At 40.9% G+C, this 25948-nt stretch overlaps 1 protein-coding gene across 2 annotated transcripts in view; it reads right to left on the bottom strand.

Annotated features, from left to right (window-relative positions):
- LOC114668853 (plexin-A1-like) overlaps positions 1-25948 on the bottom strand; it is a 727343-nt gene that overhangs the window by 49290 nt on the left and 652105 nt on the right. For both annotated transcript variants that reach the window (XM_051921286.1, XM_051921287.1), the window contains exons 21-23: positions 22703-22845; positions 17991-18247; positions 8510-8576 (exon numbers count right to left, since the gene is read on the bottom strand). In XM_051921286.1, the coding sequence (XP_051777246.1) occupies positions 8510-8576; positions 17991-18247; positions 22703-22845 (467 nt within the window). The remainder of the gene's footprint in view (positions 1-8509; positions 8577-17990; positions 18248-22702; positions 22846-25948) is intronic.

Below are 25948 nucleotides of genomic sequence, written 5' to 3'. Positions count from 1 at the left end.
TGAAACACTGCTTTACATGGACCCACCACCGAGATGTGAAGTTCAGCTTGTGCTACTCTGTACTGATGGTTAAATTATACATATCAGTGAGCCACACCAGACCCATAATGCCTCAGTTGCAATGACCTACACACTTTGTAGCCAACATATAGATAGATAGATAGATAGATAGATAGATAGATAGATAGATAGATAGATAGATAGATAGATAGATAGATAGATAGATAGATAGATAGATAGATAGATAGATAGATAGATAGATACACAATATGGTATATTGTGTATGGAATACAGAGATATTGTGTAATATTGGGTGCCTGTGTGTGGCCACATATCTCTTATTCTTATCGTGTTTACGAGCAGACAAGAGGCTGGCTGAGTTGTATAATTACCTGTCCAGTCATTATCAATGTATAATCTGGAGCTCATTTCTAATATTATATTCTGTAGTATGTGTGACTACAACATCATTAAGACAACTGCTGCAGGACACTGAATTAGCCTGCTTATAATTTCCCACATGTATGAAAGAGTAAACTTTACTTGTCCTCAGTGGGAAATTTGGCTTTAAAACTTTTTTTAGGAGCTTTAAATAAAAAAATACAAAAACAGGTAGATAAATAAGTAAATAAATAAATATACACATACGCATACACATGCACACTTTGGTCTTGTTTTAATTCTCTCCTTTGCTACGAGCTCCAGGGGTTCAGAGTGTATGCCATAACTGAGCCTGCCCTTTAAATTAAGTTTGTTGATTCGGTGGGCCTCCCTTGAAGTGAAGTTACCAGCCCAGCACACCACAGCATAGAAAATCTCACTGGCCATCGCAGAGCTGTAGAAGATGCGAAGGATGTTGCTTCCCACATTAAAGGAACGCAGTCTCCAAAGGAAAAAGAGTCTCCTCTGCCCTTTGTGTTCCTAAACAAGTCCAACCTGTCATTAATGTGGACCCCCAATACTTGTAGGAGTGGACCAACTCTACATCCACTCCTTGAATAGTGACCGGACATAGAGACTATTAATCCCAAGGTTTAATCTGACATACGGCCAAATGGCCAGTCCCAAATGGAGCTGTAAGTCGGTGCATGACTGCAGTATTTACACAAGACCAAGAGCATCTGGCTCACTTATTCATATGTTTTGGGAGTGTCCCACACTTGGACCATACTGAGAAGTAATTTCTGACTATATGACAGACATTAATGGGGTCACTAACACTTTTAATCTACTTACAGTGGCAAGTAGAGCATTAACAAACAGCATAATATTGAATATTGAGAAATCTGTTGTGATTTCTTACACCACAATGCTTGCTTGTCATCTCAACTTATTAAACTGGAAAAGCCCCATACCACCAATTACAACTCAGTAGAAAAAAAAAGTTGTCCTACTCTGTTTACAGTTAGTAAAAAAAATCAAATTTTATATTCGAGGAATTGTCTGAAGCTTCTTAATTATTTGGTAAGCACTCATTAAAGTTGTCCTTAAGTAAGCAGCCTGGACCTGTGTTAACCATCAAGATGCTTCAGTATGTCTGAGTGATCACGGCGTAATGCATTGTCCAACTTGATGGGCTGAGGATAATGCTGAAATCAAATTTGATGTGCTCCATTATTTTAATGCAATACTTATTGCAATGTATTCTTATAAAAATAATAAAAGGAACAAAAAGGGGAAAAAAAGAAAGTAAAAGCCCAGGCCCAGCAACCATGGGGATAATCAGGACATCTGGAAGTGCATTTTTTCTGTTCAGTCAAGTTTTCTCAGGGCCATACTAATAAATAAAATTAAAGAGGAGCAGAATTCTCCTAGTAGCTGTAAGCTTAGCATTGCTTATTATTTTGCAGTTTAACACTCCAGAAAAACCTCTCACAGATTTGTCAAACAGCTTGTCTGCATCTTAAACACAGCACATCAGTGCTCTGGGATGGAAGATGTCATTTATATGCCACGGATGTAATGGGTGTGAAAGTCTGCTATCACTGTGATGCAAAATATGGAAAAACCCATCAACTTGGCCACATCAACTTTTTCTATTCAAGTAGGGAATGGCAGAAAGCTCGCTTCTGTACCATGGTGCAACCCTAACATGGTAACATGTACACAGGATGAGGTAGCAATAGGAAATATCACTGGCTGGACATGATAGACATCCACATACTGTCCCTGCCACTCTAATTTACAACAAGGAGGAGGTAATGTTCTAGTTTTATCGCCATGGCCTTTGCACAGAAACATACTTTCACATGGCCAGATGACTCCTGCACATATGTGTTATCTTCATTAATTCTTCCCACCGTCTCGCATAAAGTAAGGTTTTGACTAAATGTCTGAGTCTGTTTCATACTTCATACCATTTGGGTTTTCTAATTAAGTCTGCTATTAAACTGAGAACCAAACAATCACTTTCTTTAGACCAGGGGTCTCCAACACGTCGCTCGTGAGCTACCGGTAGCTCGCCACCCCCCTTTCCAAGTAGCCTGCCAAAGGGTTAGTGAATCCTACATAAATTTGAAAACTTGATTAGTCAAATTAGGGGTGGGCGATCTTTCCAAAAAATCATATCACGATCCTTTTAACACAAAATCACGATCCACAATCTGAACTGCAATCTATCTTTTCAATGTGGCATACACTTAAGAGAATATCCGGACTCAAACTCATGAAGACCTAAGTAACACTTTATTTTAATATATCAAGCAAAGTTGAATTCAGTTGTTCTCTCATTCGCTAGCTAAGTGGAGGTAAGGAAGACGCCCCGAAGCTGGTGAGTGAGTGAGGAAGGTCCATCCCCTTGGGCTGCTGCGTGTTTCTCAGATTCACACAAATAAATCGGTACCGCAAGCGAACTATGATACATAGCGAAATGAGAGAAGTCGCAAAATCAACCAGAATGTTCAAGCAAATTATAGAAAAAACCCGATCTAAATCCGTGAAGTAGTTCTCTCGTTTAAAGTGGACATACAGACAGACGTTGGATTTTATATATTATACATTAGTACACCTTCAAAATAATGTGCAGTTAAAGTCTCAACAGCATTCTCAGCATTTCTAGAGCTTAGTAGAGCCAGATAACTATAAGAGTCTTCACCAAGCAGCTCTGAAAATGTCTGCTTTGTTTGAGGTCTCCATACCTCTGAGAGTCTGACGTGAATGTCATGAAATCAAAGTTCAGAACAAGACTGACAGACGGACATTTAAATGACCCCATCAGAGCAAACCTGAGTGGCTCCACTCCTCCATACACCTGCCTCTCTTGTTGACTCCATGCAATGCCAGTCATCTGACTAACTAAACAACACATCACACATCCAACTGGACCTGTGAATAAAGTGACACAGTGACATGGAACAAAATGACAAATGAATAAGCCAGATCTGTGTGTTTGGAATTGCATTGCTTTGTTTTGACAGCATTCATGTTTTAACTCAATAGTCTGAGATACACTAGAAAATGCATTCGGACATAGAAAATGCACTTGCAGGTGAACTAAATATTTTTTTGTGATGTGTTAGTGCAAAATGTGAGTTGTGAACACCAACATTTTGGAAATGCTCAGGCAAAACAAGCTTATTCAGTTTGTTTGGGCTGAAAAGAGCTATGAGAATAAACGTTAGAAAACATGAGGAGCTCTCGGCCATTTTCATTTTGTAAAATTAACTCTCAGGGGAAAAGAAAGGTTGGACAGACTTGTCTTGCTGTATTCATTTAAATGTTGACAGGTCAAGATTCACATTGTATGAGAAGATGATAAGAGAAAAAAAGTTTGCGCTCGGTTCACAAAGACAGATGCAGATGATGAATGGTGCGTAGGAATAGGAACTTCATCAATAAGTGATGGACATGAGAGGTATGTGTCGGAAATGCCAGTCAATGTCAACTATATAAACTGTTTAAATGACATTCAACTCGATGGAACTGCTCGGGCATCATCGGCTGATTAGGATCCACACATTTGATGTTCTTCTCTAGTGACTAGCTACTGTTTGTTTTGTTTTTTCTGAGAAGAGAGTTGACAATATTTATATGGCACTTTAACAGAGAGAGAGGAAATAAAACACACACACACATCCTGAAAGCAGAACTGATAACTATTTTAAATATCAGACAAATGCAAATGACAAAAGCAGAGAAGATGCACAGAAATGAAGCGCCGTCACTGGAATTGAGGTGTATGCAGAGCTACTCATGATTTTCCTTTTCTCTTTGTGGAATCCTTAGGCCAAAATCGAACCGGTCAGTTAAGGGGGTGCTCAGGAATAAGGGCAATTCCTTCAGAATAGTAGAATGATGATTTTTTTTTTTTTGGTCCAGAAGTTCTACTTTTGGCATAAAGTGCCAACTCTCCCTCTGTCACCATATGTTGTTCACATCTCGTTAGCATCTGCAGTAATTAAAGAGACAGCTGCTAACTAGCGGCAACATGCATACATCATCTCTAGACCTTCTGATAACACGCTTGTCTTTAAAATTATCTTCAGTTTGAGCTTTTGTGTCCATTAATGCAGGTGGATGCAATACATGGGAGCAAGAGTTATAGAAAAACAGCAGAATGAACAAGCACGGTATAAAGAGGGACGAAAACACTGCATGTCATTAACACAGCCATTGAATTTGTAACAATCGCCCGATGCGGGATGCAATTACTACACTTCACCACCCGAGAGGGATGTGGACGATATTTGAAGGATAAAATAGCATTAAAATATTCGGTCCCTTATAGGCGCCCCTAAATACTTGGTGAAAATCAGAAGGAAGTTGGACTGGTTAAGTATATTATAATCCAATTGATACATTTACTTGACCAGTGCCTGAGTGCTCATTTGTGAACCCTTTTCACCAGATGTCATTCCCCAGCGGCCAAATCTTAATCCCCGGTTTAAAAACAGACATAAAGAAAAAAGATCTTAAAAAAAAAAAAGAGTCATCTTTTCAAAGGAATAATAAAAAAATCACATTACATTACTTCAGTTAGCAGCTTTAAGAACCATACTGATGACTACGTAGATGTGTGTATGCGTGTAAGCAGCAAAAATATCCTGCCATCCAGACTAATCATGTGGCTGCAACACAAGAATGAGCCACAGGCCAAAGCATTCTTCATCTCAGGGTGGTCCCACCTTCCTCCAACGACCTGTGTAGATCTCAGTCCAAGAGAGCATCTCTGAAATGTGATGGAGCATGGGACGAATTTATTAAACAGAGTATAATGATCTACTGCAGGGGGCTCCCAAACTCGGTCCTGGGGACCCCCTGTGGTTACAGGTTTTTGTTCCAGCCACCTTCTGGTTTTAATTAGACTCCAAGCCCAATTATGTGAGCTGTTATTTCCCAGTTTCTGCATTTTGGGGGGTAATGTAAAAATGCCAAAACTAAGTTTTGCAAATTTTTATTAAAATGTATAAATCCGTCACATGGGCACAATTTATTTATTTATTTTATAATGTATTTTCATTCTGCTTCATCCGGGTGTTCTAATTATTTAACCCATTAGTAACTAATGAGCAGGTCTGATGCTGAAGCAGCCTTTCGTCATTCAGTGGCGCTGTCTGCTCTGCTTCTTTTGATTATTGTCATTATTGGCATACAATGAAGGGTGCAAAGTACGCGGTAAAAAGGGCAAAAGACTTGAAAATCAACAAGACAGAGTTCAGCATTTAAAGCAAAAGTCAAAACAGACACATTTGTAAATGGCTTAAAAATGTAAAAATTACACTTTTGTGCTTTTCTGAATGCAGAATAGGAGAAGAGAAAAAAAGGGCAGCTAATAAAATGAAGTCAATAATTATCAAAGATTGTGAATCTTGAAGGAACTAAAATCTGCAGGAACAGCGGGTGCCCAGGACTGAGTTTGGAATCCACTGATCTACGGTTCACACACAGTGTAATCGACTGCTGACGCATCTGAACAGAATACGAGGAGAAACCGCACCTCACTAAACCATCCAATCGGCATTAGCGACGGTTGGTGTGTCCAAAGGGCAGCGACTAAATCAGTGTGAGCTTATCGGGAATTACTTGTTTTTGGGGAACAATTGTAAGCTCTGGTCCCTAACACCAGTGGGGCTCAAGGGCTTGCCCATGTCTTTGGGTGTCAAGTAAAAATGCGTCGATCCATTCAGTGTGGTGTATGCGCAGCACTGGACGTTTAACTCTTCGAGGGCTGAATATTTTTTTGTACGACTTTATTTTTCTACCTTTTATTTTTCTCTGTATTATTTTTTATTGATCACTCCTATCACTTTCTTTTATGTGCATTCATTCCCTGGACACTTTTACTATTACAACGTGGACATGGATTTTTACACGCCTAGACTCGTCTATTCAAGTAGTCAACTTTAAGGGCTGAGAACAAATGCCAATGTCGGTGTGGTTCCCTATTTACCCAATGAGGTAAGAAGGCGGTATCGTGGCAGCAGAGCCGGCACTAAGCTAAAAATTAAGCAGCTTGCGAGAAAGTGGCGTTTTAAGCCTTCTGTGATCTTGGGAAATGTAACTCACTACCAAATAAGATCGATGAACTGGCTGCGCTGGTGAAAAATGTCAGAACCTACAGAGAATGCAGTTTGTTGTGCTTTTGCGAAACGTGGCTAACTACCACAATCCCAGATGCTAACGTGGAGCTACCCGGGTTTAGCACAGTTAGAGCGGACAGAGTACCTATGGGAGCACAAAGGAGGAGGACTCGCTCTCTATGTCAATACAAAGTGGTGTAACTCAAATGTGAATTTCCCCTTGGGATTAATAAAGTATCTATCTATCTATCTATCTATCTATCTATCTATCTATCTATCTATCTATCTATCTATCTATCTATCTATCTATCTATCTATCTATCTATCTATCTATCTATCTATCTATCTATCTATCTATCTATCTTTTCCAAAAAACTCAGTGAAAAGCACACAATACATTGGTTTCACACATAAAATCAACATAAAACGTCTGTTGCTACGTGCTGTGGCTGCTGTTGGCACCTGTTTGGCATCTCTGGCAGCACTGGCTGCACAGGGGCGGCTCAATGGTCAGCAGGAATGCATGGCGGGCTAGCTACCTCTCTGTCTTCGCACAGTAGGTGGGCAACGGTGGCAGGTGTAGTGAGATGCAATATGGTTTGTACCTCTTGTCATCATAAGGGGTGGTACTCTTAGGTGAACACTACTGTAGGCGCATCATATGTCACAATCACACATGTTCAGCACGACGATCAGCTGGGGCCTGATAGGCTGATGCTGGTACCTCACTTTCATTTTCGATATCCATCTCCAGATCACTTGCATCAAACTCAGAGCCTGATTCAGCAATAATACGTAAAACGTCCATGGAGTATTTTGCTTTGCAAATTTGCTTTAGTCATACCAGATGTCGATGCCATTTTAGTAGCTCTTTACTACTCATTCATGTGCAGGGAATCGAGGTCAAATCAACAAAGCTACATAACTTTACTTCAAGCAAAAAGAGTCAAACTAAAACATAAGGGCGGGTTTTGTTGCAGTTTACAGCCAATTATCGTCCTCCACTTCTGAATTTTGACAAAAGTCAACATCAGCCCTGAAAGAGTTAAGGGTGTTACAGATCTGTCCTACATGTCGCTCATGCGCGATAAGACTCTTGGATTTTTTTTTTTTTGCCACATTTGGTAACTAATATGACACAGATGTCCATCCCTCCCCCTTCCCACGGCGCTCAGCGAGGACCTTATCCCATGGATAGGCATGTTTAGACAGCAGGTGTTGTGAAAGGGTTACACTTTTATAATAGCGCATAAGCAAATCTGCAGGAACAGAATCCATGGATAGCAAGAATTTAGTGTCTACAGTGTAATGTACAGTGTGCGTTTGTATGTATTTATTTGTTATCCCCCTCTCTGAAAGCTTTCAATATGGCTCATTATTGTTTGGCAAACAGACTATAAAAATCGTTACAATTCGGCACACCAGAAAACAAAAAATTAACATTAAGATTGTGGCTTTCTATCTATAGAGAAACAGCCAGCTCAAGGCACTTATAATCAAATTTCAAGATAAAAGACACATACAAATGACAAATGTCTACATTTAAAAAGAAAAAAGGGGGCTAGCAGGCTTTGGAGTTGAACATTGAAAAGGGCTAAAGTAGGATTGATACTCCCGGGAACTCGAGTTAACTTAAGCGTTGATAGAAAATCCATGGAGGTCTTGAATCAAGGGCTGTTGGGTGACGTAAGCTGTCAACTGCTGTAGAAGATTAGGCAGCAGAAACAAAATTAGATTTTTTTATACCATTGTCCTTTTCACGACTTCTACACACACCTAAAACCAATTCAACATAAATGTAAGGCACTGCCCATAAGCCACAGTGTACGACTAAGGGGTGCTACAGGACCTGGCCCCAGAGCGCACAAGTATCAGTTTATCTTAACTTCTCATTCCACAATGACTCTTGATATCAGGCTGATTGTATCTTCATTGCAAAAACAGATTTATAGCTTCTTAACATTGCCAAAGATTATTAGAGAGGCACTCACCTTCAGGAATTTGTAGAGCAGAAAGGTAAACCAGTTTGTCAGCATCTTCTCTGCAACCGATTCAGTCCTAAAATGAGAAAAGGTACAAAGACACAAAGTGAATTTTGTTCCAGTCGTTTCTTGTGCTCTGAACTTAGACCTAACTTCAAGTTACACTCCACTATACTGCAATTTAATAGAGTATGATTAAAATGCAGTGCTTAAGATAATCAGATAAACCTCTCATCAATCATGCATTAACTACATGGTGCTGCTGAATCCAGAAAGGTTCTCCAGAATCCTATCTCATCTGCTAGGTGCCTTTTAGGCCGCATCGCTTGTTATACTTTACCACTTGGTGGTGGACACAGTTAGGGTGTGCAGTAGTGCTGCCCTTGCTACCTCTTTTTTTATTTAGCCTTACTTTTAGTCCAGCCATTTATCCATCCATTTTCTTAGCTGAATTAGACCAATATATGGTCATGCAGAAAACAGGCCTACTTGTATCTTGGCAGCACCAGAAGCAACGCAGGAATGATTCCTAAGAAGACATAAGCCCATGGCACAGCCCTCTAGTGCTCAACCAATACTGAACCATGCCAAGCAATTGCTGTATTTCTTTGATGCAGGTGGAAGCTCCCCACACTTCCACACTTACCTGGACATTTTAAATACATGCATTTCCAGTGAACAAACATGGTGGACTAATTGATCACTGCCTTGTTGCACTTTCTTTATGCTATTGTTTTTTGTCAAGTATGTCAAATATTTTCAAAAAACCTTTAATATATGCATCAGTGCCTTCTTTCATCTGTAATAGATAGATAGATAGATAGATAGATAGATAGATAGATAGATAGATAGATAGATAGATAGATAGATAGATAGATAGATAAAGGCACTTGTGAAGGACAGCCGGGTCCCATGCCCAGCAGGGACGCCCCTGCTGCATCTGTTCCGGGGGAGCCACCATGGGCAGTTCAGTACCTTCCCCGGGACGCTTGGTGGCAGCCTCCCTGGTGGACGATGATTCCCCAACCTGGCGCAAGGCTCCATGGGAGATGGAGTCCTCCACAGCCTGGTTGGGGGCTTGGATGGCCGCCAGGGGGAGCTGCATGGACTTTCCAGCCCAGCTGGTCGACTCGTCAGCCCCACCCAGAAGGTCAATTAGGGCCAGGTAATCAAGCATCTGGAACGCTTCCGGGGGGGGTATAAAAAAGGCCAGCCACCACCACTCGAGAGAGCCAGAGTCGGGAGGAGGAGGACTAAGCCTAAGGAGGAGTGGTGGTGCTGAGGTGGAGTGAAGAAGTGAGGGTTGTTGTGTTTGAAGTGCTTTTGGGACTGTGTTGGGCCTGTGGGACACGGGGAAGGCGTGCCCCACGGCTGAAGAAGAAATAAAGTGCATTTTATTTAAGTACGTGCCTCTGCCTGAGTCTGTGCCGGGTCGGGTGCTATATAGCGCCTTTTACACACTGTATAATAGATACAGTAGATAGATAGATAAATTCCATGCCCACCCTCACTTCCAGGTATAGCCCAAAAAAACACACCTCTTCCTGCCTGTCCTCTATAAATCCCCATATCATCTGTATCCCCTTTAGTTCCATATTGGACTCAGTCTTGACAGATTACTCAGTTTTGTATAAAGTTTGTTTGCAAGTTGATCCATAATTTTCCTAGTATATGGTGTGGATCCCCCAACCTTTTTCTTGTTCTCTTGTTCTGTGTTTTCTCATTGCGATAGATAGATAGATAGATAGATAGATAGATAGATAGATAGATAGATAGATAGATAGATAGATAGATAGATAGATAGATAGATAGATAGATAGATAGATAGATAGATAGATAGATAGATAGATAGATAGATAGATGCACAATATGGTATATTGTGTATGGAATACAGAGATATTGTGTAATATTGGGTGCCTGTGTGTGGCCACATATCTCTTATTCTTATCGTGTTTACGAGCAGACAAGAGGCTGGCTGAGTTGTATAATTACCTGTCCAGTCATTATCAATGTATAATCTGGAGCTCATTTCTAATATTATATTCTGTAGTATGTGTGACTGCAACATCATTAAGACAACTGCTGCAGGACACTGAATTAGCCTGCTTATAATTTCCCACATGTATGAAAGAGTAAACTTTACTTGTCCTCAGTGGGAAATTTGGCTTTAAAATTTTTTTAGGAGCTTTAAATAAAATAATACAAAAACAGGTAGATAAATAAGTAAATAAATAAATATACACATACGCATACACATGCACACTTTGGTCTTGTTTTAATTCTCTCCTTTGCTACGAGCTCCAGGGCTTCAGAGTGTATGCCATAACTGAGCCTGCCCTTTAAATTAAGTTTGTTGATTCGGTGGGCCTCCCTTGAAGTGAAGTTACCAGCCCAGCACACCACAGCATAGAAAATCTCACTGGCCATCGCAGAGCTGTAGAAGATGTGAAGGATGTTGCTTCCCACATTAAAGGAACGTAGTCTCCAAAGGAAAAAGAGTCTCCTCTGCCCTTTGTGTTCCTAAACAAGTCCAACCTGTCATTAATGTGGACCCCCAATACTTGTAGGAGTGGACCAACTCTACATCCACTCCTTGAATAGTGACCAGACATAGAGACTATTTGGTATGACAAAAATCAATAATCAGTTCCTTGGTTTTGCTGATGTTAAGGTTCAGACATTTCTCTTTGCAACCAAGAAACAAAGTTCTCCACTTGATTTCTCTTCTCTGTCTCATCCCCTTTATCAATACACCCCATAAGTGCAAAATCAGCTGAGAATTTCTTCAAGTGACATGACCTGCTGTTATAGTTACAGTCTGAGGTGTACAGAGTGAGGTAGAAAGGAAAAAGGCCTGCTCCTTGTGGTGCTCCCGTGTTGCTCATATCCGTGTCAGAAGCACAGTCCTTGAGCTTCACAAACTGCAGTCTGCTTGACAGACAGTCCATCATCTAGGACAGTGCTCCGCAACCTTTTCTCACCTACGACACACCAAAGTTCTTCCTTGAATTCCGCGGCACATCAAAAGCCAAAATATATAGCAGTGGCGTAGCTTTGAGGGGGGGTGGTCCGCTCCAAGCGCCAGCTATTTAGGGGCGTCCAAACTACCGTACTTTCCTTTTTTATTTGTTCCTTGAGGAGGCGCAAAAAAAATTTTCTTTCAGCTTTGGGGCATCAAATTTTTCACCGCCCCGGACAACATGAACTCCAGCTACGCCACTGATATATAGATATTAATTTAATACACAAATTTTACAATAAATTTTCATTTTTTATTATATGTATACATTTATTATAAGTATACATACATAAAAACTATACTATATTTACTTTTATGCAATCTTAATAATTATTATAACATAATGACTGATTAATGTGATACCTGCGCTTGTTTCAATGAACACAGAAGTTTTATCTTCAGCTCAATATTTGACAGCGCAACCCGAAGTTCTTGGTCAAGATCTTTTAAGTATGACCGCTTATCATTTTTAATTAACACAAGAGTTGTCTGTCTTTTTTGGAGTAACTGGGATGGTTTGAATTTAGATGGCGATTTAGTTTACTGGGTGTCATTGCCTCGTTTGATAGCTGATCACCGCAAATGATGCATTGTGGCTTTGGAGCCGTTTCGTCACCACACCACGAGAATCCATATCGAATGTAGTCATCGTTGTACTTCCTTTTCACAATCTTCTTTGTTTTTTTTTTTTTTTGCAACACTTGTGCTGGGTTCTTCATCATCTGTACGTGAAGACGAATCTTTTCCACGTAAAAATTTATCAATATTTAAAGGGGTATAAAACTAAATATGAATCACACGAAGAACGTTAACCGTACACAATTCAGCAACACAACTAATAGTAATGAATGATAACTACTGTCGCAAGACGAGTGAATGCGACGTAGCACGACTAATACGTCGGCTTGAATTGAATCTAGGTGAGGGTACGGAGCGCTTTGCCTATCAAAGCGTACTACAGAGTTGTCTGGCGACTACGTAGGGCCTACGTCGTAGGCGACAGGCGCCAGGCGATGGGATTTATTATTTCAGAGAAATGACACATAAAATTATGAAACCTTTAAAAGGCTATTTACGCGAATATTTCATTGCACGTATTCTCGTTATTGTGTTTCTAAGGAGGACCGTTGAAATATTATTTAGTTAGAAAATTGTCTTATTTGACCGCGTCACACCTGTATCGGCTCAAGGCACACCAGTGTGCCGTGGCACACCGGTTGCGGAGCACTGATCTAGGACACCAAAGGCTCATCCCCCTGCATATTTCTAAGTTTCCCTCTGAACAGAGATGGCTGGATGGCATTAAAGGCAGTGGAGAAATCCAAAAACATAATCCTCTCAGTGATGGAAAAGCCAAGCAACTGTGGGTGCAAACTGGAAAGTTTTAGCTACTAATTCACTCTATGGCACAAAACTGGTGCCCACTCAGAATGGTACAGTTTAGAAATGCCAGCCAGCATGGATTCCTGCTTAAACTTTAGAATAGACTTTACATAAAAGCAAGAAGATGACGTGAATGCCATACTGAAAGCACTTCAATCTTGGAATCAGACCCCAGAAGCAAGCACAGCACTTGGACGTTTATGGCATACGCAATCCATCCACCCATACATTTATTAAACAGGCCCTTTTCTGGTCAGGCTTATGGGCAGTCAGAGTATGCACAATGTAGTCAGAACATGAATATATATTACACATAAAAGCCATTTTAGTAGGAGAGTTAATAATTAAAAAAAAGCCCAGCATATAAATTAGGAATGACCGGCATAAAGGAGATCCAAACAATCTGTGAGAAAAGTACTTGATACAATTTATAATTTCTTCTACAAGGACTTCATTAAGGTTCTGTGGCAACTGCGAAACATGAACTAATATGCTGTCACTAATTGGGTGCTTCATCTGCTTAAATATCCCCAAGCAATACCCTGAGGTGTGGAAGCACATGAAAGTTGAAAAGAATTAATCTACTACCATCACATAAAGGTATGACACATTTAATGACCTGGTCAGAGCAACTATCTGAGAAGCCAGAGTCACTTCTGCCAACTTGCTGATTAAGTGAGATGTGAGTTTTGATCATTATCTTGCCCATAAGATTGAGTAAAAAGGAAAAACACTTTGAAAAAAAATTCCCCATTAATGGGTTGCTCCCCTGCGTGGGCAAAGGAGAGGCTTGCTTTTCACTGATCTCACTGCAAGAAGCGATGATGGCCGATATCTAAGTGGCAAGGGAACGGTTTTGCTTTGGCTTTTTCAAGGCAACAACACAATAGAATGAAAAATGTAATTCATATTATACCTCTCTGTGTGTGTAATATATTTAGTATCACACAAACTGTGTATAATGAATTATGTGGGGACCCATACTGATTTACAGAAAGGCAAAAAATAAGCCAAGAACTCAGAATAAAAGATCACTGGCTATTCTGAATCTTTTCCATTTGACCCAAATTGATTTTAGCCAAGCTCGGAGTTACACTGTACAATAGTGTTTACCAAGCTCAGTGTTGATTTCACATCCTAAGTTCACCGGAAAGAGAATTTCTGCCTGTGTGGCGTTTCCATATTTTGCCCATGTCTGTGTGGGTTCTTCTTTGAAATCTCCGGTTTCCTCTCATCAGTTGGTAACTGGCGACACTAAACTGTCCTGTGGAACCGAGCGAGCCTTTCAGTGTTGATTCTTGACTTGCACCTGACTTACCTACACTCGGTTACGTATAGACCTGATACAGACTCTGTATAATGCTCTGCGATATTCAAAAAGTATCATACAGAGCCTACATCAGCACTATACATAACACCATCCTGAAGCTAAACTGAAAGAAGCAGGCTAAGACAAAAATGGACAACCAGATGAAGATTTGTAGTGGCCTCATCAGTGGCGATGACGAGATGGCTTGTAGAGAGAATGTCAAACATCTCGTGGATTGGTGTAGAAACAATAAGCCGACCCTGAATGTTTCTATTTCTGATGACTTCAAAAAGAACCTCGATACCCACCATCCTCACTCTATCAACAGCTCCACGGTGGAGTCAGTTAGGAGCACAAAGTTCCTGGGAGATAACTGATTTCACCTGGACATCTTCTCCCCCTTCATTAGTCAAGAAAGAACGGAAGCAACTGCATTTTCTGTGGTGCATGAGAAGGACTTGCCTCTAACCTCATTCTACAGAAGCAGCACAGAAAGTGTATTGACCGCCAGCATCTCTGTCTGGTATTGAGGTCTGTACTGCCTCAGTCCGGATATCCCTGCAGAGACTTGTGACAGTGGCTGAGAAATTCATGGGGATGTCTGTCTCTCCCAAATAGGAACTCTACCGCAAACGCTGCCAAAACAGGACCACCAACATTATCAGAGACCAAACTCAACCCCAACAATAAACCGTTTGCTGTTCTGCCCTGTGGCATGCGGTACAGACGTAAACGGAGCAGAACTACCAGACTTCAAAAAGGTTTCATCCCACAGGTCATTAGATTCTTAAACAATGGTCATTCTGATAATACAGTGCAAGATACAACTCATCTGTGCAATATGTTGGTAATTCTCTGTTTTTACATTTTGTTATGCTTGTTTAATTTTGTTGTCTATTCTTGATATAATCGACCCGGATGATGCGATTATGTTCTGCTCTACATATGAAAAATAAGGTTAATCTTTAACTTTGAATGGCAATATGTGCGCATGTTAGTTTTATAAGCAACTCTTCTCTGGCTCAGCAAGATGTTGTGGGTGAACATCTCTTCTGACCCCATTGGCACCTCATCCAGGGATGACATCTGCCTTGAGTCCTATTGTGATAGGGTAGGCTCCAACTTGAACTGGAAAAAACGGGTTTGGCAAATGATCGGATAGAGAGAAGATAATTTTACATACAGTTTCAAACATACTTTATCCATTTCCGGGTTTCAAGGGCTGGGCCCTGTCCCGTCATCAATGGTGCTAAAACTGGACAGTGTACCATTCCATTATCTTATATATAATTTGCCAGTCTCCTCACTCACTCACTCACTCATGTCCGTCCGAAGCCGAATGCGCAGTCGCCTTCTGCGTGTGTCGCCTTCTGCGCATGTCCGAAGCCGAATGCGCACTCGCCTTCTGCGCAGCTGCCCAAAAAACCTTACGAGACCAACATCGCGGCAGGCGGCGGATTTACGGCCACGAAAATTCAAAGAGAAAGGCGACTTCGACCAACATCGTGGCAGGGTCCGTCCGAAGCCGAATGCACAGTCGCCTTCTGCGCATGTCCGAAGCCGAATGCGCAGTCGCCTTCTGCGCAGCTGCCCAAAAAACCTTACGAGACCGACATCGCGGCAGGCAGCGTATTTACGGCCACGAAAATTCAAAAAGAAAGGCGACTTCGACCAAAATCGCATAGGCGGCGGTTTTACGGCCGCAAAAATTCAAAGAGAAAGGCGACTTCGACCATCATCGCGGCAGGCGGCGGATTTACGGCCACGAAAATGTAAAGAGAAAGGCGACTTCGATTAAAGCTCTAAAGGCATGAAAGGCGATTTCGACTACAGCTCCAGGCCTAATTACGCATATACACCTATATCAGGTTTGTGGTGCTTATACTTATTACTATTCCACTCGTGCCCGTTTCATCTTACGTTGTCGAAACAGGCTCTTTGTCTAGTAGAGATATAATATTGTCGTTTAAATTGCAGATGTGCTATCAAAATGTGACTGCATTGCCCAGTCAAGCTCTGTACATAAAGAGTAGTGTCCTGAAGGCCGTCCCTATGAATGGATTCCGATCTTTTGTCTCCAGAGCAGTATTATATGTGAATTTAAACCCCTTCAGCCATCCCTGTGTGACAAAAGCTATGATGTTTAGACTCACGGCATGCCTGGTTTGTCATTAAGTCAGTAAAGACCATATGAATGGACACAGGAGCTTATCTCGCTCACACTTAATACTAGGCATCAGGTGTCAGATAAGGTTGGACAAATGGCTCAGAATCTTCAAGAAAGATCAATACTATGCATTGGCTATTACAAAATTCCTTTGTTTCAACTCTGTTTACTATGGCTTTGTGATATTTAATCTAATGGACTGTTTACGTCTCAAGAAACAAGAGCAAAGCCAAAAAAAAAGGACTTTTATACGGCCCATATGCACACGCTGAATTATGAAACTTAATATCTATATTGATCTTTTCTTTATGCACTGCCGCAATGTGCAATATGACAGAAACTGAGCAAGAGAATACACAGGGGTGAAGAACAGTCATAGCCATGGTGGAGGGAGGGAAAGAGGGAAGTGGGAGTAAATACCCTGAAAAAGAGGTTTATATCATTACTTGCTCTGTTTGAACTAATATGTGCTTGAAATGAGTGGCATTTTCAATTTATTGTAACTGTTTTATATTAGTAACTGTATGTAACACTCTATGGGTGTCCATTTGGTTGGGTGCTATATCAGTATAAATTAAAAGAGAAAGAAGAAGAAGAGCATTGCATTTGCCCTTTGGTAGTCCTCTCAGCCACACCAGATTTATTTCCACATCCACAGCTCAGGTCAGAGGGGCTAAGTGGTACTTGTGCTATTACAAAAAAAAATTTTAATCCGACTGAGTGAAGCTGGATGGATTGACACTTTCATCATGGCTGGCCCTTTGGATCTTATCCTGCTTGTTCCAAGCTGAAAAACGGATTTCCAGGCAAGTGTCAACATATGGTAAATGTAGTTGTAATTTGCTTGATCTCTTTTCACATTATTACTTTAATAAATGGGACCACTCTGAAATGAGAATATTACAAAAGGTGTGTATTAAGTTAAAAAAAAAAAAAAAAAGCGGAGAGAAGATTCTAATTTCTGGCATTAAAAAATGTACTGATTAGTGAAGGCGGAAAAAAAAAGAAGCTCTAAGCCATATTTAAAAATTAATTCAAAAAAGAACATCACGTTGGAATGCATTAGCATTATCTCACCCATCAGAATTTTTTTTTTCCTCCCTATCTCTTTCTAAAAAACCAAGTTGAGTTCAACTTAAGGAAAGCCTTCACGTCTGGTCATGAGTGAAACGCCAAGTGACAGGCACTGCATTTATGATGTCAAAGGAAAAGGCTTCTTTCAGGAAGATGAAACGCAGATGGGAATGGGGCCAGACTGCGTACACGGTATCTCGGAAAACTTATCGTGGGCAGACAACTAGGCAACTAGAAATGAATGAAAAAAAAATATGCACACACACACACACACACCTGAATAAGCAGACTGGCAGGTTTGAGTGACTGTCACTAATCATCATACACAAACAGACAGATAAGAAAGGCACGACATAAGTTAGACAGACAGACGGTCAAAATGGGGTGTCTCATCTCCTGTAAACATTTAACAAGGCAAATATGTGATAGTCACACTCAAAAGCTAAAAAATATGGCCAGCAAAGGGTCAGATGAAGGGAGCTGAAGCAACCGAGTGAGAGGCTGATCTATTAAAAGAAATAAAATCCAACTAAGTTACCTCCTCAGGAGCAGCTTCGGGTGGTTTTTGCTCTCCAGGTTTTTCTCGATGAGGTCAGAGAGGAGCTGCTTGAGGACGCCAGTAGCATATTCCATCTCGCCTTGGAGGGCAGTCATGATGAGTGAAGCCACGTTGCCTCGGTCGCGCATCGAGAAGCTTCGTTGGGCCTCCAGGGTTCGAATGAAAGTCAAAAGAAAGTGTTTCTTATTTAGTAGTTGTCCAAACAAGGTCAGGGCTTTTTCAACATTTGCCTGCACCTAGAAAAACAAGCAAAGAGAAAAAAAAGGTAGTTTTTGAAAAATACACAAAGCTTGTGTGTGCTTTTCTGTAGTACAGCATATTGGTAAACTTCTTACTAGCTGTGTTGCCCGTCTAAGAAAGGCGGAAATCTAAGTAATCAACACAGACCTCAGCATTATTGGTTGTAGCACACCATGTAATGCATATTTCTCTGTTATATACCATTTGGGATGGGGTTTTAGAACATTAGAACACTCTAGACGAGAACAGGCCATTCAGCCTAACAAAGCTTGCCAGTCCTATCCACTTATTTCTTCCAAATAAACATCAAGCTGAGTTTTGAAAGTCCCCAAAGTCTTACTGTCTACCACACTACTTTGTAATTTATTCTAAGTGTCTATCGTTTTTTGTTTAAAGAAAAACTTCCTAATGTTTGTGCGAAATTTACCCTTAACAAGTTTCCAGCTGTGTCCCCATGCTCTTGATGAACTCATTTTAAAATAACAGACTTGATCCACTGAACTAATTCCCTTCATAATTTTAAACACTTCAATCACGTCACCTCTTAATCTTCTTTTGCTTAAACTGTAAAGGCTTGGCTCTTTTAATCTTTCCTCATAACTCATCCCCTGTATCCCTGGAATCAGCCGAGTTGCTGTCCCGTGGAGCTTTTCTAGTGCTGCTATCTCCAAATGCGTTCTTGCTCTGCACAGAAAACATCCCCATCAATCACTTGTACACAACTCTGGTTCTGGATTTTGTAGCGTAATTATTTTAAACTAATACAGTGATCCCTCGCTATATCGCGCTTTGCCTTTCGCGGCTTCACTCCATCGCGGATTTTATATGTAAGCATATTTAAATATATATCGCGGATTTTTTGCTGGTTCGCGGATTTCTGCGGACAATGGGTCTTTTAATTTCTGGTACATGCTTCCTCAGTTGGTTTGCCCAGTTGATTTCATACAAGGGACGCTATTGGCAGATGGCTGAGAAGCTGGATTGCTTACTTTTCTCTTTCTCTTGCGCTGACTTTCTCTGATCCTGACGTATGGGGATTGAGCAGGGGGGCTGTTCGCACACCTAGACGATACGGACGCTCGTCTAAAAATGCTGAAAGATTATCTTCACGTTGCTATCTTTTGTGCAGCTGCTTCCTGAAACGACATGCTGCACGGTGCTTCGCATACTTAAAAGCTCGAAGGGCACGTATTGATTTTTGACTGAAAAACAAACTCTGTCTCTCTCTCTCTCTTTCTCTCTCTCCCTCTCTCTCTTTCTCTCTCTCTCTCTCCCTGCTCCTGACGGAGGGGGTGTGAGCTGCCGCCTTCAACAGCTTTGTGCCGCGGTGCTTCGCATACTTAAAAGCCAAACAGCCCTATTGATTTGTTTGCTAGAGATTGTTTTCTCTATCTATGTGACAGTCTGTGCTCCTGACACGCACTCCTTTGAAGAGGAAGATATGTTTGCATTCTTTTAATTGTGAGACGGAACTGTCATCTCTGTCTTGTCATGGAGCACAGTTTAAACTTTTGAAAAAGAGACAAATGTTTGTTTGCAGTGTTTGAATAACGTTCCTGTCTCTCTACAACCTCCTGTGTTTCTGCGCAAATCTGTGACCCAAGCATGACAATATAAAAATAACCATATAAACATATGGTTTCTACTTCGCGGATTTTCTTATTTCGCGGGTGGCTCTGGAACGCAACCCCCGCGATGGAGGAGGGATTACTGTAATTAGAAAATGGCTTATCAGTGCGTCTATACTATATTCTTGTCTAGTTGATGCTTATAAATAATTATATGTGAAAAAGTATTGCTGTTTCTCTATATATGAATAAATCTATGCAAAATTTATCTTAGTTTTTCTCTATACGTAATTTTAATTTTCTATTTAAATAGGTTAACATATTCAGATAGATAGATAGATAGATAGATAGATAGATAGATAGATAGATAGATAGATAGATAGATAGATAGATAGATAGATAGATAGATAGATAGATAGATAGATATGTTGGAGGGTGGCAAATTGAAGCACCGCCCCACCCCGAGCGGCACGAACTCGAGCTACGCCACAAGAGGCATCTTATTACAGCCTCCAAAGCACCTGCTTGGACTTTTACAAGAAATACACACTCAATGATTAACTGCTACAATTTCAAAACCCAAAATTTGCTTCAGATGATATACAGTCCTCTAATTTTCATTGTGTTCGCAAACGTCACAACCTTTTTAGAAAAAAATTTGAATCTAATTTTTTAATGAAGAACAGACATAAACATTCTGATAGAAGAGGCATCCATGGTGACCAACGCTGGACAACAGCAAACAACATCAAAAGCTTCAATGAATACAATCTCACGTTACTCATGCTACATAATCCTCACAACAAGTCACCCAATCGTAGGCTCACAACGGGAAAATTCATGCATTTTCTGCTAAAATTTTATTAAATAAATACATCCAGAAAACCAGAGCAGTGCACGTAGAGGAAAGGCATTGACCCAGGATCTAGCTTTTGAATTGAAGATAGGGATTCTTGACCAGTGAATGAGGGGGAAAGACAGAGGAATTGGGACAGTTTTATAACCAGGCTGGGTAGTGTTTATATTGTCACACACGTGTGCATGAGAGGCAGCTAAAGGGCTTGAATGAGTGTAATTCTGAACCAGACCAGGAGATGGCAGGGTGAACTGACTCTTTTTCTTGGTTTTCTGCAGACTGTTCATGTAAAATTCCATCTGGCCCGGATGAAGTCAATTCTGGTTCCAACCCCTTTGATGTCACTTCCGGGTCCGAGCCTATGGATGAAGACCATTCCGGTTCCGGCCCCTCTGATGTCACTCCAGGCCCAAGCCTACGGATGAAGACCCTTCCGGATCTGGCCCCGAGGCTATGGACGAAGACTCTTCCGGTTTCAGCCCCTCTGATGTCACTTTTGGGCCCGAGCCTATGGATGAAGACCCTTCCAGTTTCGGCCCCCTCTGATATCACTTCCGGGTCTGAGCCTATGGATGAAAACCCTTTCAGTTCCGGCCCCCTCTGATGTCACTTCTGGGGCCGAGCCTATGAACGAAGACCCTTCCAGTTCCGGGCCCCTTTGAGGTCACTTCCTATACTGGCCTTTAAAAGCCGCCACCTTTCCTCTATCCCCTCAGTTCTGTTTCGGACTCTGATCTGTACACTTCAGTTCATCAATTCATTCAATTTTTCAGCCAGGAAATAATATATGGGTGGCCGCCCCAAACCTTTCTATTGCTCTTTGTCGTGTTTGTAACAATATACTGAAACTTTTCAAAATGTATAAATAAGAGAAACTCAAATCTTTAAAGGCTACAAGGAAATGCATGCAAATTGGTTTGTCCGTTTATGCAGATAACACAATGCAAAAAAGTTGCAGCTCTTGAAAATTCTGCCATATCACAGTTAGTTTCAATGGACGGATGGAGGGTGTCAAGGCTTGCAATCACAAATCCTCTGATCTGTAGCAGTTAATCTTAAACATGCCGAACAGTACAAATGCCTCTATCCCATTCGTCATACAGAAAGCAACCTTGGGGGCAGTTTCAGATCAAAGGCTGACTTTGTCTCATTGACTGTTGTGCGTGGATTACAGCAGCCCATGGATAATCAAGCGTCCTAAGTCAATTTATCAAGATGTGCTCACATCACGTTGAATACCAAAATGTTACAGTTTTATTTCAATATGTCAATACACGTTCACTTGTTAAAATCTAACTGACAACCTTAACATAACCTGATCTCCAAAAAAATCAGTCTCTACCCCACTGCCCTCACTCAAACAGAGTGAAAACATGCCTGAATAGAGTGCTTCTCTTGCAGGCTGCCAATTCCCAGTCACCTTACTGAACAAAGAGAACCCCATGAGTGGGCACAGTGGCACCCTGAGACAAATTACATTAATACAATCTTCTGCATGCCCCCTTTGATCCCATTTCTGACACCCGTTACCTTTAACTGAAGCTTAAGAAGCTTTCTTGGTCCATTTAAGATCCTCCTGTTTATTATAATAACAGTGGAAGCAAATCACTATACATTATGTATCTGAGGTCTGAAAACTGACCTGTTCCTTCTCAGATATTCTATTATGGAGAAATTGGCTCCACTTTAAAAAACCTAAAGGTACAGCTTGATGTCACTGGCTCACAGATCCTTGGAAGAATAAGGAAGCCTACAGATTGGCCACCTATAATCAAGTCAACTGAAGTGCTAAGCCAGAGGGTCCACTTAACTGGTCAGTACCTGGGAGCCATGCAAGTCCATTATCGAGTTGGGGAATTGGTCACTGATATCATAGTCTCTATGTGATTTTTTTCCTCATCCAAATGAAGTTAAACAGTACGCCACTCTTTCTGGACAGAACATTTAAAATTATTCAGGAAATAATATTCTTACTTTGCGCATCATTACAGAGAACAATATACCTGCTGCCCAAAGGTTATCCATACCTCCATCTCTTTGAGAACAGGGTGATCCTCAATCCCTGGAAAAAGCACACGCATGGCGTAAGTCCGGTAATCCAAGAAAGGAATTCCTGCTCCATCCAGGTCATTTGTCAATTCATGGATATCAGTCTGAAGCTCTGCAAAAGCTACAAATGCAAAAAATAAATAAATAAATGGTAGTAGATCAAATAGATACAAATAAGATACAAATCATTCATTTAACCCCTTGATGGAATCTCTGGTCTGCTTTGGAGTGAGGGTACTGTAAATCATACCTACTGCACGTATTGCATGAGTCAGTCCTTGCCTGCCACCTGCTAGTGAGAAAGAACTGCTTGAAATATTGACTACTTATCTATTAAGGAGTGCCATATGCATTAGATTCACTGTCCATGTTAATATGGGAAGACCAATTCACAGTAGATCGATAGATAGTGTCACACATGGGAGGCAGTCAATGGGCTTGACTAACGTGTGGTTACTCCAGATAAAGGGTTGACAATGCAATTTCACGCCTTTTCTCCTTCCTCTACAGATCCACAGAAGGAAAGACTACCTAACCTCACTTTTGATTCCTGCACAGTCTTTCCAGCAAATTCTATGCCCACCCTCACTTCCAGGTATAGCCCAAAAAAACACACCTCTTCCTGCCTGTCCTCTATAAAACCGCATATCATCTGTATCCCCTTTAGTCCCATATTGGACTCAGTCTTGACAGATTACTCAGTTTTGTATAAAGTTTGTTTGCAAGTTGATCCATAATTTTCCAAGTATATGGGGTGGATCCCCCAACCTTTTTCTTGTTCTGTGTTTTGTCAGATAGATAGATATAGAACTTTATTTATCCCCAGGGGGAAATTTGGATCTTTACAGAAGTTTTAAATATATACATAGATATATCCTCATGTCTGCATGGGTTTCCTCCGGGTGCTCTGGTTTCCTCCCACAGTCCAAAGACATTCAGGTTAGCTGCATTGGTGATCCTAAATTGTTTGGGCTTGCTTGGGATGTGTGTGTGTGACCTGCCCGGGATTTGTTCCTGCTTTTTGTTTTATTTGTTTTTTTTTTTTTGTTCTTTATTTCGCCTTATACAATTTCTTGTATTAGGAATTTGTTAGTTTTCGCATACCCCTTGGGGTCAGAGCACAGGGTCATCCATTGTACAGCGCCCCTGGAGCAATTACAGGTTAAGGGTCTTGCTCAAGGGCCCAGCAGAGTAGGATCTCTTTTGGCAGTGATGGGGATTCGAACCGGCAACCTTCGGGATAGCAGCGCAGATCCTTAGCCTCAGAGCCACCACCCTGTGTTGGCTGGGATTTGCTCCAGCAGACCCCTGTGACCCTGTAGTTAGGATATAGTGGGTTGGATAATGAATGGATATATATATATATATATATATATATATATATATATATATATATATATATATATATATATATATAGTGAGATATGGCCTGCAGTTTGTCCCAGCCAATACCCCCTGGCCGCCAGATGGAGCCCTCCCTGCAACATGGAGGTGCCCCGAATTCCAGCAGGGCCTCATGGACATTAGAGTTTTAATGCACAGCCCTGCTGGATACCATGGGGGCCGCAAGGGGACGCTGCAGCGAGGCCCAGAGACTTCCATTTGCCTTATAACCCGGAAGTACTTCCCAGTCGAGGGGACAGAAGCAATGACATACTTCCAGGTTGAAGAAAAGGAGTTTTCATCCGACCCGGAAGTGTTGCAAAGTCACATGGACAGACAGAGAAAATACTTACGAGTCAAGGACTATAAAGGACTATGGGAAACCCCAGTAGAGCGAGCTGAGTTGGGAGGTTGGGTGACTAAGCTGCTGGGAGGTGTGGAGGATTGTGATTTGTTTATTGTATTTGTAATTATTGATTTATTGAAGAGTATGTTGGAGTGGTGGTGCTTTTTGCACATTATTGTTGGACTTTTATCTGGAGTCTGGCATGTTGGCCGAGGGTTCAAAGGGTCAAGAGGGACTTCAAACTGTCACTATATATATATATATATATATATATATATATATATATTATATATATGCACACACACACACACACACACACACACACACACACTATGGTCTGTACACACACCAGAATGAAAACTTCTGACTTGACAGTCCCAGTCCCAGTAGTGTTTCAGTTCCAGATTGTTCTAAAACTGGCTTTACAGCTTCTCATTTATATGCCATTGTGTTTTGGTTAAAAATTCCAACTCACTTATGAATATTGATGAGTTACCTTAGAGTGGCAAAACACTTTTTTTTAATGTTTTGTTTTATCTACTAGATGGCAGCATGACACTGCCCCAAGTTATTTTGGTTTTACACTGTAAAGAAGATTATTAAATGCCACCCCGAGTCTGATTCTGGCTTAACTGCACTCACTTAGAATTCCAAGTCTGAGTTACGCTCAGGGTTAACACCAAGGAGATTATTAACATTTATGAAATTAATGACATTTTACAGAATTGCATAATTAATATATACACTATACAATATGTGAAAATCAGACAAATGAATGCCAATATCATTCTTAGATATGTGGCTTCAAAATACACATGCACTGTTTTCATTCTTGAATGCTTGCTGTGTGAACTGTGTTACGTGAAATTTGAAACTTCTAAAAAGATTACAATAGAGAAAATACTGTGAGAATTGTTATGTTTTTAATGAACATTTTTTCAGGGAAAAAGTTTAGATGCCTAGGGTTCTTTTAATGGATTTTATACCCTTTTAAGTCTTGCTCCCAGAGTGATTTTGGGGGCCCTGATTGTAAACCTGGACTGGCAGATGGATATAGTAAAATGGCGGTGCTTTGAAGCAGGTGGAGGAAGCTGGTGTGTCTGGTTTTGAAATACCGAGGAGTAAATTGGAATTGAAGGGCGACAACATTCTGCAGTTTTAAACAACAGTCCATATAAAAAGATTGAAACCTACTTTTACACTTTTAGCAAAGTGAGTCCTGAGTGAAAGACTGGCAAGCCACTCTGACCTACTGGCAGGATTGAGCTGTTCAGTTGTTCCCAGGACTGTTCATTTCACAGTCACCTTATTTAAAACGTTTGTACCACTGTTGACAACTTATCACTGTGTTTGATCCCTGGAATACAGACTCGTTATTGTGTCTGTTTTGTTAGTTGATTTCTTGGTATGTGGGTGTGTGTAGAGGGGAAGGCAAAACAGAAGGTTTTATTTGCTTTCCTTCTTCTATATTGCTTTAATAATGTTATGTATGCAT

Source organism: Erpetoichthys calabaricus, chromosome 18, assembly GCF_900747795.2.
Source record: "Erpetoichthys calabaricus chromosome 18, fErpCal1.3, whole genome shotgun sequence".
Classification (NCBI taxonomy): Eukaryota; Metazoa; Chordata; class Cladistia; order Polypteriformes; family Polypteridae; genus Erpetoichthys; species Erpetoichthys calabaricus.
Note: the sequence above shows the minus strand (reverse complement) of the source record. Positions and strands in the feature narration are given on the sequence as shown.